This window comes from Amblyraja radiata, chromosome X (assembly GCF_010909765.2).
Source record: "Amblyraja radiata isolate CabotCenter1 chromosome X, sAmbRad1.1.pri, whole genome shotgun sequence".
NCBI lineage: Eukaryota > Metazoa > Chordata > Chondrichthyes > Rajiformes > Rajidae > Amblyraja > Amblyraja radiata.
The window spans coordinates 3,590,401-3,606,705 of record NC_045999.1 but is presented as its reverse complement, the minus strand read 5'-3'; the positions used below and the strand labels follow the sequence as shown (position 1 = coordinate 3,606,705).

The 16,305-nt window shown below is 50.4% G+C and overlaps 1 protein-coding gene across 2 annotated transcripts in view; it reads right to left on the bottom strand.

The window, feature by feature from the left end:
• Window positions 1-1,167: 1,167 nt before the first annotated feature.
• arid3b (AT-rich interaction domain 3B) overlaps window positions 1,168-16,305 on the bottom strand; it is a 106,345-nt gene continuing 91,207 nt past the window's right edge. For both annotated transcript variants that reach the window (XM_033015136.1, XM_033015137.1), the window contains 5 exons: window positions 13,682-13,865; window positions 12,283-12,527; window positions 9,615-9,863; window positions 3,320-3,409; window positions 1,168-2,413 (listed from right to left, as the gene is read on the bottom strand). In XM_033015136.1, the coding sequence (XP_032871027.1) occupies window positions 2,274-2,413; window positions 3,320-3,409; window positions 9,615-9,863; window positions 12,283-12,527; window positions 13,682-13,865 (908 nt within the window). In that variant the 3' untranslated portion in view covers window positions 1,168-2,273. The remainder of the gene's footprint in view (window positions 2,414-3,319; window positions 3,410-9,614; window positions 9,864-12,282; window positions 12,528-13,681; window positions 13,866-16,305) is intronic.

The window sequence follows — 16,305 nt, the reverse complement described above, 5'->3', positions numbered from 1 at the left end:
ACACACACACACTCTCGCACATACAGACACACACACATGCTCGCACTCTAGTACGTACAGAAACACACACACCTCACACACACACTCACCACAGACACACACACACACTCTCGCACATACAGACACACACACACTCTCGCACATACAGACACACACACAAGACTTCACAAGACAATGCTGTAACTCCTGCATTGGAGCTGTATTAAGTACACGGTTGCTGTGAGCGGGGGAATCCTTGCCTCTGTACTCACTGGGCAATCAGCAGTCGGTCAGCCACACTCCGCTGTAGGGTTGGGCAGGAGGGCATCTGCCACAGTTCCTCCCCTCTCTGATCCCTAAAGTGGGAATGTGGTGGGCATGCGGGGAAAGACCCCTGCATCCCTGGCCTTGACCTCAGGATGCCTCCCGAACCACTGACCTCCTATGTGACGAGCAGTGGCAGTGGCAATGTTAGAAATGCAGCGAGCCATTCTATGCCCAGCAACCTCCCATCAGTGACCCCATCATCTCATCTACTGACCTTCACCTGCGTTGGGTGGGAGGTCAGGGGGAAGTCCGCTGGTGTTCAAAATAATCCCAATGGGATCGTTGGTGACCAGTTAGGGCTAAAGTGGATCTGAAGAAGGGTCTCATCCCGAAACGTCACCTATTCCTTTTCTCCAGAGATGCTGCCTGTGCCGGTGAGTTACTCCAGCTTTTTGTGTCCCCATTGTCTGAAAGGCTGGTTTGTTGACCGTGTAGAACTCCCTGGAGTCTGGAGAGGGAGCGTGTTCAAATCTCTCGACCTCAGCAAGGAAGAATCCTATTGCAATGCAGCACAACTTGCTTTGGCAGCAACTCTGCCCACGGCCGGCAGAAGCCGCAGAGAGCTGTGGACCATCGCCCAAATAATTCCGCCCCCTCCCTACCCTCTACACTTCACCCTGCCCCGGGAAAGCAGCCAACACAATCAATACCATCACATAATCACATCCCTTCTGCTCTCCTCTCTTGTCGGACGAAAGCTTGACAGCATGTACCACAAGATTCAGGAACAGCTTCTTCCCCGCTGTTGTCAGTCTGCTGAACGGTCCTCCCATAATCCCAATCCCCCAACCTACCTCACTGCACTTTTTTTTGTACCTGCACTTTCTCTGTAGCTGTCTATGTTTCTGGTATTTTTTTTCTCGTCTTTGCATTACCTGTCGGCCCTGTGTACGGCTGGATCGTACCACTTGGTTCAGCGCAGAGATGCTGACAAACACTGCTCATACCAACAGCAAGGGAGCCAGTCGGAAGGCATGGGCAGGGTCCTGTTGTGAGAGGCAACAGCTCGGATTACCCTATCGCTAGGGGGTGGGAGAATGGGACAGAGGGGCCCACCGACAAATCGAGCTAAGGCCCAACAGCCCCGGAGAGTTAATGGTCCACAATTTGGGAACATCAGCTTCAGCCCCCACCTCTCCCCTCCACTCCTCCCATTGCAATGAATACATGAAAAGTCAAGAAGATCCTTCAGTACGCCCAGTTTGACCACAACTGATGGTCACCAAAAATGCTGGAGTAACTCAGCGGGACAGGAGAGAAGGAGTGGTTGACGTTCCGGGTCGAGGCCCTTCTTCAGATTAAATTGCCTCTTGTTTGAATCTGTGGCCAACAAGCGGGATGCTGCTACCTTGTGAATTCAACTGAACCCCCCCCCCCTCCCCCCGTGTAACTGCCCGCATATTTATACAAGAATAATATTAATAATCTTGCGTGTGCAAGCGCTCCCAGTCACATGCTGCCCTCATCAGTTCTGAGGCTCGCAACGATATAAAGGGGGGCAAACCTATGTAAACAGTCACGCTGCACTTCCGGCCTCCCGCCAGTAGGGGGCACTGTGGCCGTTCCATGTCAGGATGGTGCGGGATGAGGGGTGTGGGGGGGGGGGGAGCCACAAAACAAGTGGTTCCTGTTAAAACTGCGGCTCTTAAAATTGATGATGGTTTTATGAGTCGAAGGACAGGAGGTTGCGTTTGCACGCCATTGCCCAATTAACCTAGTTCTCTGACCCTGGTTTTGACCCTAACCCCTCCCCCCCCAAGACGTAGGCAATATATTCTAAGGTTTCTTGAGCTGAAATGATCTGTGCAATTGTTTCTTTACTGGCTTGGTTTTTTTTTGTGTGGGGGTTTTTTTTTTTGCATTTCTCTAATTTTCTCGCTTAAAATTCCCTGCCTTTTTTAGATTCTAGAAAAATACAATCGGGGCGAGTCCTTTCCCTGATGCCTGATGCAGCGGCGAGCTCGGCCTCAAGGGGAGCCGCTGGTGGAGGGCTCAGCGGAGGCAGGGCCCTTGACGGAGGTAGGACTGGTCGTGCTCTGGGAGGCTGAGGTGCTACTGCTTGGCCCTGCGATGACGTGTACCGTCGGTCTCTGGGCGAACAGGACTCCTGCAAGAAGAGAGGAGGGTTGGCTTCAGTTAATGGTAAGTAAGTATGTTAGTTTATTGGCCAAGTATTCACATACAAGGAATTTGCCTTGGTGCTCCGCCCAACAAGCACAGCAACACTGCTATCGGCTGCAGGCACGAGGAACTGCAGGTGCCGGCTTCCCAACACGAGGCACAAAGAGCTGGAGTAACACCAGCAGGTCAGCCAACGTCTCTGGGCAACGTCAGCATCTCCAGGCCATGTTTTGGTTTCAGGATGAGATGTGTCTAGGAAGGAACTGCAGATGCTGGTTTACACCGAAGATAGACACAACATTCTGGAGTATCTAAACGGGACAGGCAGCATCTATGGAGAGAAGGAATGGGTGACGTTTCAGAGCCGAAACATCCCCAGAGATGCTGTCTGACCCCTGAGTTTCTCCAGCTTTTTGTATTTATCTTCGGTTTAAACCAGCATCTGCAGTTCCTTCCTACACATATCAGGTATCAGATACAGATCTGCTCCAGGTACAGGTCACAGAGTGATGCCGTGTGGAAACAGGCCCTTCGGCGCAACTTGCCCAACACCAGCCAACAATGTCCCAGCTACACTAGTCCCACCTGCCCACACTTGGTCCATATCACTCCAAACCAGTCCTATCCATGAACCTGTCTAAATGTTTCTTAAACGTTGGGATAGTCCCAGCCTCAACTACCTCCTCTGGCAGCTTGTTCCATACACCCACCACCCTTTGTGTGAAAACGTTACCCCTCAGATTCCCATTAATCTTTTCCCCTTCACCTTGAACCTATGTCCTCTGGTCCTCGATTCCCCTACTCTGGGCAAGAGGCTGTGTGTCTGCTCATGAATCTATAGAGGTATGCTACGTGACGTGGCTAGATAGGGTTGTCAGACGAAATGTCTTACCAGTGTAAAGAGTGCCGTTAATCTCGATGGACATGTTGATGCTGCTGATCCCATTTGTGGACAGGTTCAAGGCCAGTTCCTGCCGATCGTCTGTACAAGAAGTAAGGAAGTAAGTTTATTGGCCAAGTATTCACATACAAGGAATTTGCCTTGGTGCTCCGCCCACAAGTAACAACATGACATACAGTGACAGTTACGAATGGCTCAGAAAACACTAAACATTAATAATAAATGATAAAACACCATTGATCAAGCATGGGAACCAACAAAATACCAGATCAAAGGGAGGCTACAGATTTTTGGCTGTTGAGTAGAGCAACTACTGGTGGATAAAAACTGTTTTTATGTCTGGCTGTGGCAGCTTTGACAATCCGGAGTCGCCTTCCAGAGGGAAGTGATTCAAAGAGTTTGTGGCCAGGGTGAGAGGGGTCAGAGATGATCTTGCCCGCTGGCTTCCTGGCAAGTGGTACAAGGTACAGGTTAAACCGCGCGGGGTATTGATGGAGTGGGTCGTGTCGGCATAGTGCGGACTCTGGAGGCTCCGAAACTCCGTTAGACGCCGGGCGCCGCTCCAAGAAACCGGGCGCGCAAGGAGAGGACGTGGCCTGTAGCGGCGCGTCGAGCAGCGGGCGGAGAACGTTGACAACACCGCCTGGCCAGGGCGAGCGACCCTGCAGCGATGGTGGGCACAGTGGCGCGGCTGGTAGAGCTGCCTCCTCACAACGCCAGAGACCCAGGTTCCACCCTGATTTGTGCGCGGCTCGTACGTTCTCCCTGCGGCCGCGTGGGTTTTCTCCGGGTTTCCTCCCACATCCCAAAGACGTGCAGGTTTGTAGGTTAATTGGTCCTCTGTAAACTGCCCGTAGAGAGAAAAGTGGGACAACATTGATCTAGCGTGAACTGGATGGTGTGGACTCAATGGACCATAGAAACAAGGGCGGCACGGTGGCGCAGCGGTAGAGTTGCTGCCTTACAGCGAATGCAACACCGGAGACCCGGGTTCGATCCCGACCGCGGCTTGTACGGAGTTTTACTTTCTCCCCGTGACCCGCGTAGGTTTTCTCCGAGATCTTCGGTTTCCTCCCACACTCCAAAGACGTACAGGTTTGTAGGTTAATTGGCTTGGTGTAAATGTAAAAGTTGTCCCTAGTGGTAGGATAGGGTTAATGTGTGGGGATCGCTGGTCGGCGCGGACCCGGTGGGCCGAAGGGCCTGTTTCCATGCTGTATTTCCAAACTAAACTTAACATAGAAAATAGGTGCAGGAGTAGGCCATTCGGCCTTTCGAGCCAGCACCGCCATTCAATACGATCATGGCTGATCATCCAAAATCCAAAATCAATACCCCATTCCTGTATTCTCCCCATATCCCTTGATACCGTTAGCCCTAAGAGCTATATCTAACTCTCTCTTGAAAACATCCCGTGAATTGGCCTCCACCGCCTTCTGTGGCAGAGAATTCCGCAGATTCACAACTCTCTGGGTGAAAAAATATTTACCTCATCTCAGTCCTAAACAGCCTACCCCTTATTAGAAACATAGAAACATAGAAAATAGGTGCAGGAGTAGGCCACTCGGCCCTTCGAGCCTGCACCGCCATTCGATATGATCATAGCTGATCATCCAACTCAGTATCCCATCCCTGCCTTCTCTCCATACCCCCTGATCCCTTTAGCCACAAGGGCCACATCTAACTCCCTCTTAAATATAGCCAATGAACTGTGGCCTCAACTACCTTCTGTGGCAGAGAATTCCGCAGATTCACAACTCCATGGGTGAAAAAAGTTTTTCCTCATCTCAGTCCTAAAGAGCCTGCCCCTTATTCTTAAACTGTGACCCCTGGTTCTGGACTCCCCCAACATCGGGAACATTTTTCCTGCATCTAGCCTGTCCAATCCCTTAAGAATTTTAAGTTTCTATAAGATCCCCTCTCATCATCCTAAATACCAGTGACCGAAGGCATGTTTCCACGCTGTATCAATAAACTAAACTGGACTCCGACCCAGTGCTGTCACCAGGGCAACGGGTCCTCATGGCCAAGTTAAGACTCTAACAATCTTGGACTTGAAGGGTAGCCTAATGTCAGACTGAAGAAGGGTCCCCACACAAAACGTCACCCATCCTCTTTCTCCAGAGATGCTGCCTGTCCCGCTGAGTTACTCCAGCACTTTGAGTCTAACCGAGATAATGGGTCAGGACAATGTCCTGTTCAGTAGTAAATTTTTACAGAGACACAAGGAACTGCAGATGCTGGATTCCTGAGTAAAACACAAAGTGCTGGAGTAACTCAGCGGGACAGGCAGCATCTGTGGAGGGAATGGACAGACAATGCTTTTGAGTCGGGATCTTTCTTCAGACTCAGGTGAGGTTTTGGGTTCGGAACCTTCCTTGTGCCATGAGCTTGAAGAAGGGTCCTGACCTGACATATCACCTATCCGTTGCTTCCGCAGATGCTGCCTGACCCGCTGAGTTTCTCCAGCACTTTGTGTTTTACGGTAAATTTATGAAGTTGGCATTGTTCGCTTGTTTTGCTGGCTGTTGCAATTCTTCCAGCATCTGCATTTTTTGGTGACTCTTGGAATCAAGAACCAGAGGACATAGGCTTAAAGGTGAGGGGGTGGAAAGATTTAATAGGAACCTATGGAGGGGCAACTTTTTTCACACAGAGGGTGTATGGGTGTATGGAAGGAGCTGCCAGAGGAGGTCGTTGAGGCAGGGGCTATCACAACGATCCAAAAACATTTGGACAGGTACGTGGATGGGTAGATTTGGAGGGGTATGGAGCAAATGCAGGCAGGTGGGATAGTATAAGTTGGGCCGAACATTTTTCACACAGAGAGTGTGAATCTCTGGAATTCTCTGCCACAGAAGGTAGTTGAGGCCACAGTTCATTGGCTATATTTAAGAGGGAGTTAGATGTGGCCCTTGTGGCTAAAGGGATCAGGGGGTATGGAGAGAAGGCAGGTATGGGATACTGTTGGATGATCAGCCATGATCATATTGAATGGCGGTGCAGGCTCGAAGGGCCGAATGGCCTACTCCTGCACCTATTGTCTATGTTTCTATGTTTCCATGCTCTGTTACTGTGGCTGTATCCAATTACCTGCAGTGCATAAACAGTCCACAGGATGGCAGCCCGCCCCCATTGAGAGGTTAAACGCTGAGTTGAGGCATCTGATCATGTTGTACTATTCTCAATCTCACCGCACCCGCCTTCATGGGACAGTCAAAGATAGACACAAAATGCTGGAGTAACTCTGCGGGACAGGCAGCATCTCTGGAGGGAAGTTTCGGGTCGAGACCCTTCCTCAGACTAGTTAGGGAACAGGGAAACGAGGGACATAGACGATGATGTAGAGAGTTAAGAACAAGGAATGAAAGATATGCAAACAAGTCACGATGAGAAAGGAAACAGGCTGTTTGTTGGTGAAAAGGAGAAGCTGGTGCGACTTGGGTGGGGGGTGGAGAGAGAGGGAATGCAGGGGTTACTTGAAGTTACCGAAATTAGATATAAGATTCTGAAGAAGGGTTTCGGCCCGAAACGTTGCCTATTTCCTTCGCTCCATAGATGCTGCTGCACCCGCTGAGTTTCTCCAGCATTTTGTGTACCTAAGATATAAGATTGTTAAGGGTTTGGACACGCTAGAGGCAGGAAACATGTTCCCGATGTTGGGGGAGTCCAGAACCAGGGGCCACACACACAGTTTGAGAATAAGGGGTAAGCCATTTAGAACGGAGACGAGGAAACACTTTTTCTCACAGAGAGTGGCGAGTCTGTGGAATTCTCTGCCTCAGAGGGCGGTGGAGGCTGGTTCTCTGGATGCTTTCAAGAGAGAGGTAGATAGGGCTCTTAAAAATAGCGGAGTCAGGGGATATGGGGAGAAGGCAGGAACGGGGTACTGATTGGGGATGATCAGCCATGGTCACATTGAATGGCGGTGCTGGCTGGAAGGGCCGAATGGCCTACTCCTGGACCTATTGTCTATTGTCTATTGATAAAATGCGCATCTGTGGAAGGATTTCTCTGTGTGTCCCAGCCTGAACCTTAGACTGCATCATCGGCAGAAAGATTCAAGTGGGTAAACGGCCATGAACCTATTGCTGTTACAACACAATTGAAACTAAACTCTTTGGACTTCTGCCAATGACAACACCAACTCTCATTCCCCACTGTACAACCGAACAACCTGACCTGCAACCATGAAGCTTTTAGTAAATCAGATTCAGATTCTCAACTGCCATACTTGCCCTGCCTTTGGATTTTGGCCACAGCTACTCCTTGACCTCAGTTGGCAATCCCGTTCATTCAGTTTGCAGTTTCATTTCGTTTAGAGATACAGCGTGGAAACAGGCCCTTCGGCCCACCGAGCCCGCGCCGACCAGCGATCCCCCGCACACTAACACAAGCCAAACACACACACAGGGGGACAATTTATACCTATCTTACACTTATACGAGACCTGGGTGTCATGGTACACCAGTCATTGAAAGTAGGCATGCAGGTGCAGCAGGCAGTGAAGAAAGCGAATGGTATGTTAGCATTCATAGCAAAAGGATTTGAGTATAGGAGCAGGGAGGTTCTACTGCAGTTGTACAGGGTCTTGGTGAGACCACACCTGGAGTATTGCGTTCAGTTTTGGTCTCCAAATCGGAGGAAAGACATTCTTGCCATAGAGGGAGTACAGAGAAGGTTCACCAGACTGATTCCTGGGATGACTGGACTTTCCTATGAAGAAAGACTGGATAGACTCGGCTTGTACTCGCTAGAATTTAGAAGATTGAGGGGGGATCTTATAGAAACTCACAAAATTCTTAAGGGGTTGGACAGGCTAGATGCAGGAAGATTTTTTCCCGATGTTAGGGAAGTCCAGGACAAGGGGTCACAGTTTAAGGATAAAGGGGAAATCCTTTAGGACCGAGATGAGAAAAACATTTTTCACACAGAGAGTGGTGAATCTGTGGAATTCTCTGCCACAGAAGGTAGTTGAGGCCACAGTTCATTGGCTATATTTAAGAGGGAGTTAGATGTGGCCCTTGTGGCTAAAGGGATCAGGGGGTGTGGAGAGAAGGCAGATACAGGATACTGAGTTGGATGATCAGCCATGATCATATTGAATGGCGGTGCAGGCTCGAAGGGGGCGAATGGCCTACTCCTGCACCTATTTTCTATGTTTCTATGTTACTCTACCAGAGGTAGACAAAAATGCTGGAGAAACTCAGCGGGTGAGGCAGCATCTATGGAGCGAAGGAATAGGTGACGTTTCGGGTCGAGACCCTTCCGGGTCTCGACCCGAAACGTCACCTATTCCTTCGCTCCATAGATGCTTCCAGGTCTCGACCCGAAACGTCACCCATTCCTTCGCTCCATAGATGCTGCCTCACCCGCTGAGTTTCTCCAGCATTTTTGTCTACCTTCGATTTTTCCAGCATCTGCAGTTCCTTCTTAAACATTCACACTTATACCAAGGATACAACCCAAGCTGATTAACTTTAGGATGCTAGTTTAAACCGTGGCCACAAAAAGCTGGAGTAACTCAGCAGGACAGGTGGTGACATCTCTGGAGAACATGGTGTGCGTAGGATAGAGCGGACTGGGTGGGCCGAAGGGCCTGTTTCCGCGCTGTATAGAAACATAGACAATAGGTGCAGGAGTAGGCCATTCGGCCCTTCGAGCCTGCACCGCCATTCAATATGATCATGGCTGATCATCCAACTCAGTATCCTGTACCTGCCTTCTCTCCATACCCCCTGATCCCTTTAGCCACAAGGGCCACATCTAACTCCCTCTTAAATATAGCCAACGAACTGGCCTCAACTACATTCTGTGGCAGAGAATTCCAGAGATTCACCACCATTTGTGTGAAAAATGTTTTTCTCATCTCGGCCCTAAAAGATTTCCCTCTTATCCTTAAACTGTGTGACCCCTTGTTCTGGACTTCCCCAACATCGGGAACAATCTTCCTGCATCTAGCCTGTCCAACCCCTTAAGAATTTTGTAAGTTTCTATAAGATCCCCCCTCAATCTTCTAAAATCTAGCGTGTACAAGCCGATTCTATCCAGTCTTTCTTCATATGAAAGTCCTGACATCCCAAGAATCAGTCTGGTGAACCTTCTCTGTACTCCCTCTATGGCAAGAATGTCTTTCCTCCGATTTGGAGACCAAAACTGAACGCAATACTCCAGGTGTGGTCTCACCAAGACCCTGTACAACCCAGGAATCAGTCTGGTGAACCTTCTCTGTACTCCCTCTGTATCTTCTCTGTATCTCCAAACTAAAACTGAAGCGGGGGCCTACCTTTGCCGTTGATCTTGATGCTCATGGGCATGTGGGTTGCCATGGCGAAGAGGTTGTGCTGTAGGGCCTGCTGCATCAGGCGTTGTTGGTCCTCCGAGATCCGGGCCACCCTTTTGTCCGGAGGCTCGCCGCTCTCCAGCTTGTTTCTCAGCTGCTCCAGGGTGATGGGAAGCCCCGAGTGGTGGCCGCCCAGCGTGAACGGGATGTGGATACGGCCTGGGCCCAGAGAGCAGCTGGCCGATCCATCCTCTGTGTGACGGAGACAGAACACAGGTCCGGGGCAGGTCAGTGTATTGTGTATTGGGCTAAATACTCTGTCGGGGGGACAGTCCTGGGTAACGGAGCACCGCATCCGCCCCCGCCTCACCCATCCCGACGTAGTGCAGCCCATGGAGTGCAGCAGCAGCACCTCGCCAGCAGCCCCATCGGTCAGCAGCCCGGCCAGCTGTCTGACCTTCGGACCTTCGCTTACCGCCGACACCACCACCTCCTCAAGGCCGATCATCGGTTCATGAGTTGGACGGGGCGCCGGACTGTGCGCGCGGCCCCCTGGGCCAAAACTCCTCAGCTGGCCCCACCGGCTGGGCTTTGTGTGTGCAGTCCAGCACCCCGGGCCAACTCATCATTCACCCACGGCCGAGTCGGTCAACGGATGGCCGTGGGGAATTTGTCCCGTATTTCGACCTTTTGCCCCTTATTTTTTGGGAGCGGGAAAGTTGGCGACACTGACTGCCCTGCACAGCTCACCCACACAGCCCAGTAACACTCACACCTGGATGGGAAGGTGGGAGGGAGGGGGAGAGAGGGCGAGTGGATAGGGAGAGAGAGGACGGGAGAGATAGGGAGAGAGAGAGTAAGAAAGGGAGGGGAAGAGGGGGAGGTGGGTGTGGGAGAGGGTGGGGAGAGCGAGTGGGGAGAGAGAGGGGGAGTGAGGGTGAGAGGAGGAGGGAGAGAGGGCGAGAGGGGGGAAGGGAGGGATTGAGAGATTGTGGGAGAGAGAGGGAGTGTGGGAGAGAGGGGGAAGGAGGGATGGAAAAAGGGAGGGAGAGAGGGTGAGTGGGAAGAGGGGAGAGAGGGGGAAATACTTTATCTATCTCTGCCTTAAAAATATCCATTGACTAGGCCTCCACAGCCATCTCTTGAAATGAACGCTCGTATAGAGTTTGCTATCTTTACTACCGATTCGACTTGCAAATTAACTTTTTTGGGGGAATCCTGCACCAGCACTCCCAAGTCCGAATCCTGCACCTCCGATTTCTGGATTCTCTCCCCACTTAGAAAATAGTCCACGCCTTTATTCCTGCTACCAAAATGCACGACTCCACACTTTGCGACACTATATTCCATCAGCCACTTCTCTGCCCACTCTCCCAACCTGTCCAAGTCCTTCTGCAGTCTCCCTGCCTTCTCTACACTACCTGCCCCTCCAACTATTTTCCTATCATCTGCAAACTTGGCCACCAAGCCTTCAATCCCATCGTCCAAATCATTAATATACTACGTGAATAGTAGCGGCCCCAGCACCGGCCTCTGCGGAACTCCGCTAGTCACCTAAAAAGCCCCCTTTACATAGAAACATAGAAAATAGGTGCTGGAGGAGGCCATTCGGCCCCTCGAGCCAGCACCGCCATTCATTGTGATCATGGCTGATCGTCCCCAATCAATAACCCGTGCCTGTCTTCTCCCCATATCCCTTGACTCCACTAGCCCCTAGAGCTCCATCTAACTCTCTCTTAAATCCATCCAGTGACTTGGCCTCCACTGCCCTCTGTGGCAGGGAATTCCACAAATTCACAACTCTCTGGGTGAAAAAGTTTTTTCTCACCTCAGTCTTAAATGGCCTCCCCTTTATTCTAAGACTGTGGCCCCTGGTCCTGGACTCGCCCAACATTGGGAACATTTTTCCTGCATCTAGCTTGTCCAGTCCTTTTATAATTTTATATGTTTCTATAAGATGCCCCCTCATCCTTCTAAACTCCAGTGAATACAAGCCTAGTCTTTTCAATCTTTTCTCACATGTCAATATTGCCCCTTTATTGCCACTCTTTGCCTTCTGCCATCCAGCCAACCTGCTATCCATGCTAGTATCTGCCCATTGATACCATGGGCTCTCATCTTCATCCGCAGCCTCATGTGCAGGACCTTATCGAAGGCTCTCTGAAAAACTAGGTATACAACATTGAATTCCTCAGATGGACACAAAATGCCGGAGAAACTCAGCGGGACAGGCAGCATCTCTGGAGAGAAGGAATGGGTCGAGGGAGACTAGAGATAGGGAAAGTCAAGGTGTGAAGATGATAGATCAAAGCAGACGGTGTCAAAGAAATGTTGAATGGTTCAGTGCTAGCTGGGGGTGGGGGGGGTTGACAACGAGGCACGCAACCAGAAAAATCTGGGGGGGGTGAAACTAGTCGGAGAACTAGGTTGGGGGAGGGAGGGAGAGAGAGGGAAGGGTTACTCAGTCTGAAGAAGGGTCTCGACCCGAAACGTCACCCACTCCTTCTCTCCAGAGATGCTGCCCGTCCCGCTGAGTTACTCCAGCTTTTTGTGTCTATCTTCGGTTTAAACCAGCGTCTGCAGTTCCTTCCCGCACATCCCAATCCTTACTCCCGGTTGGAGGGCTGTGGAGCTGTGGGGAAGAGCAAGCACGGAGGAACGCAGCGGTTACCTTTCTTGATGATGTGGCCGGAGGAGAGATGGGCACCGTTGCTGGAGGAAACATTCATGGAGGACAGGTGGACCTTGGGGGGGGAGAGGAGGCCGGGGCCCGAGCTCGGCGAGTACCCAAAGAGGGCGGAGCTGTAGCTGGGCCTCCTGCCCTCCCGCCGATTACTGTCGATGGCCGCCTGTAGCTCGGCAGGCGAGCTGAGCGATTGTTTTTCACATTCGTACGGGTAGAGGTATTTCATGTATCTGCAAGCAGCAAAAAACACGCCCGTTACACGCTTCCCCGAATCATATTTTAGTTTAGTTTAGAGATACAGCGCGGAAACAGGCCCTTCGGCCCACCGGGTGCGCGCCGGCCAGCGATCCCTGCACACTAACACGATCCTCTACGCCCACTAGGGACAGTTTTTACATTTACACCAAGCCAATTAACCTACAAACCTGCACGTCTTTGGAGTGTGGGAGGAAACCGAAGATCTCGGCGAAAACCCACGCAAGTCACGGGGAGAACGTGCAAACTCCGTACAGACAGCGCCCGAAGTCGGGATCGAACCCGGGTCTCTGGCGCTGCATTCGCTGTAAGGCAGCAACTCTACCACTGCGCCACCGTGACATGTATTCCAATACATGTGGAATTCTCTGCCACAGAAGGCAGTGGAGGCCAATTCACTGGATGTATTCAAGAGAGAGTTAGATTTATCTCTTAGGGCTAACGGATTCAAGGGATGTGGGGAGAAAGCAGGAACGGGGCACTGTTTTGGATGATCAGCCATGATCACATTTTATGGCGGTGCTGGCTCGAAGGGCCGAATGACCTACTCCTGCCCTATTGTCCATTGAAACATATAAGATTGTTAAGGGTTCCTTCCTACACATTCCATTGTCCTATCTGGGACATATGACAAGTCAAATCATCTTTATTTGTCTATCTGAGAGAATGGAGCAGCTGGGCTTGTACACTCTGCAGTTTAGAAGGATGAGAGGGGTTCTTATTGAAACATATAAGATTGTGAAGGGCTTGGACACACTAGAGGCAGGAAACATGTTCCCGAAGTTGGGGGAGTCCAGAACCAGGGGCCACACACAGTTTCAGAATAAGGGGTAAGCCATTTAGAACGGAGACGAGGAAACACTTTTTCTCACAGAGAGTGGTGAGTCTGTGGAATTCTCTGCCTCAGAGAATTCCACAGACTCACCACTCTCTGTGGAGGCAGGTTCTCTGGATGCTTTCAGGAGAGAGCTAGATAGGGCTCTTAAAGATAGCGGAGTCAGGGGATATGGGGAGAAGGCTGGAACGGGGTACTGATTGGGGATGATCAGCCACGATCACAATGAATGGCGGTGCTGGCTGGAAGGGCCGAATGGCCTATTGTCTATTGCCTGTGGCCGCGGGCACTTACTGTGTCCTGAGTGTAAAGGCTGCGCTGGTAATTGAGGTAGGTAGGTTCAGACCCTTGGTGATTTCCCGCCAGATCTTCTTGTTGATCACTTCCACTAGACCCCCCTTCTCCGTCACCAGTTTGTACAACATGTACAGGTCCAGCACCTGCTTGGCCATGATGGGAATCCTGTTCACCGGGGTTCCTGCAAAAGAGAAGACGTTTTTTTTTTGGTCCATCAGTGAGTTACTGTTAAAACACAAAGTACTTGTTGGCCTTCATAACAAGAGGATTTCCGTGTAGGAGTAAAGAGGTTCTTCTGCAGTTGTATAGGGCTCTGGTAGAGACCACATCTGGAGTATTGTGTACAGTTTTGGTCTCCTAATTTGAGGAAGGACATCCTTGTGATTGAGGCAGTGCAGCGTAGGTTCACCAGATTGATCCCTGGGATGGCGGGACTGTCACATGAGGAAAGATTGAAAAGACTGGGCTTGTATTCACTGGAGTTTAGAAGGATGAGGGGGTATCTTATAGAAACATATAAAATTATAAAAGGACTGGACAAGCCAGATGCAGGAAAAATGTTCCCAATGTTGGGCGAGTCCAGAACCAGGGGCCACAGTCTTAGAATAAACGGGAGGCCATTTAAGACTGAGGTGAGAAAAAAAAACGTTTTCACCCAGAGAGTTGTGAATTTGTGGAATTCCCTGCCACAGAGGGCAGTGGAGGCCAAATCACTGGATGGATTTAAGAGAGAGTTAGATAGAGCTCTAGGGGCTAGTGGAATCAAGTGATTTGAGGAGAAGGCAGGCATGGGTTATTGATTGGGGATGATCAGCCATGATCACATTGAATGGCGGTGCTGGCTCGAAGGGCCGAATGGCCTCTTCCTGCACCTATTGTCTATGTTTCTATTACTTGTGTTAAAGAAAGAACTGCTCACAAACTGCTGGCAAAATCTAAGGCAGGCACAAAAATGCTGGAGAAACTCAGCGGGTGAGGCAGCGTCTATGGAGAGAAGGAATTGGCGACATTTCGGACAGAAGGGCCTCGACCCGAAAGATGGCCAAGTCCTTCTCTCCATAGATGCTGCCTCACCCACTGAGTTTCTCCAGTATTTTATGCCTACCAAGTACATTGCGTTATATGTTCATAAGTGATAGGAGCAGAATTAGGCCATTCAGCCCATCAAGTCCATTCAATCACGGCTGATCTATCTCTCCCTCTCAACCCCATTCTCCTGCCTTCTCCCCATAACCCCTGACACCTGTACAAATCAAAAGCATCTATGGAGCGAAGGAAATGGGCAACGTTTTGGGCCGAAACCCTGAAGGAAATAGGCGACGTTTCGGGCCGAAACCCTGAAGGAAATAGGCAACGTTTCGGGCCGAAACCCTGAAGGAAATAGGCAACGTTTCGGGCCGAAACCCTGAAGGAAATAGGCAACGTTTCGGGCCGAAACCCGGAAGGAAATAGGCAACGTTTCGGGCCGAAACCCTGAAGGAAATAGGCAACGTTTCGGGCCGAAACCCTGAAGGAAATAGGCAACGTTTCGGGTCGAAACCCTTCTGGGTTTCGACCCGAAACGTTGCCTATTTCCTTCGCTCCACAGATGCTGCTGCACCCGCTGAGTTCCTCCAGCATTTTTGTCTTCCTTCCATTTTTCTAGCATCTGCAGTTCCTTCTTAAACACCTGTACTAATCAATAATCTATCCATCTCCTTCTTGGAAAAATATCCATTGACTTGTGGCCTCCGCAGCCGTCTGTGGCAAAGAATTCCACAGATTCACCGCCCTGTGACTAAAGATATTCCTCCTCATCTCCTTCCTAAAAGGAACGCCCTTTAATTCTCAGGCTGCGACCTCTGGCCCTGGACTCTCCCACTAGTGGAAACATCCTCTCCCCATCCACTCTGGCCAGTGGGATGAGATAAAGGCAGGAGCTATAAGCTATGACTTACGACATTTTAAGTGCGTTCATACACAATTCAATGACGGTTGGATCAATACAGGATGACCTTGGCTGACATGGGGAGTTTAACACAGCAACTTAAGGCAGTACTCCCCACCCAGGCTGAACTTACCCATTTATAGAGATTAGGCAAGTCAGAACATCAGATTTAATCACAAAGTGGTACTAATGTGAAGCTAATGGCCATATACTTCATGGGCTGCGGAGACAGGTTCACAGCTTGTAACAATCTCCAACTCTAAACGGACGTGAATACCTCTATTCCTTCTCTCCAGAGATGCTGCCTGTCCCGCTGAGTTACTCCAGCATTTTATGTCTGTCTTCGGTTTAAACCAGCATGTGCAGTTCCTACCTACAAGTATGAAGAAGGGTCTCGACCCGAAACGTCGCCCATTCCTTCTCTCCAGAGATGCTGCCCGTCCCGCTGAGTTACTCCAGCTTTTTTTGTGTCCGTCTTCGGTTTAAACCAGCACCTGCAGTTCCAACCTACAAATCTTACTATCGTTTGCTTTTGGATGAGTCGTGGCCCTGTCCCACGGTACGAGTTCATTCCAAGAGTTCTCCCCGAGTTTGCCCTGATTCGAACTCGGAGATTTACGGTAATGGCCGCTCGTCGGTACTCGGGGCTCTCGTGGACATTTTTCAACATGTTGAAAAATCCTCACCAGTCTTC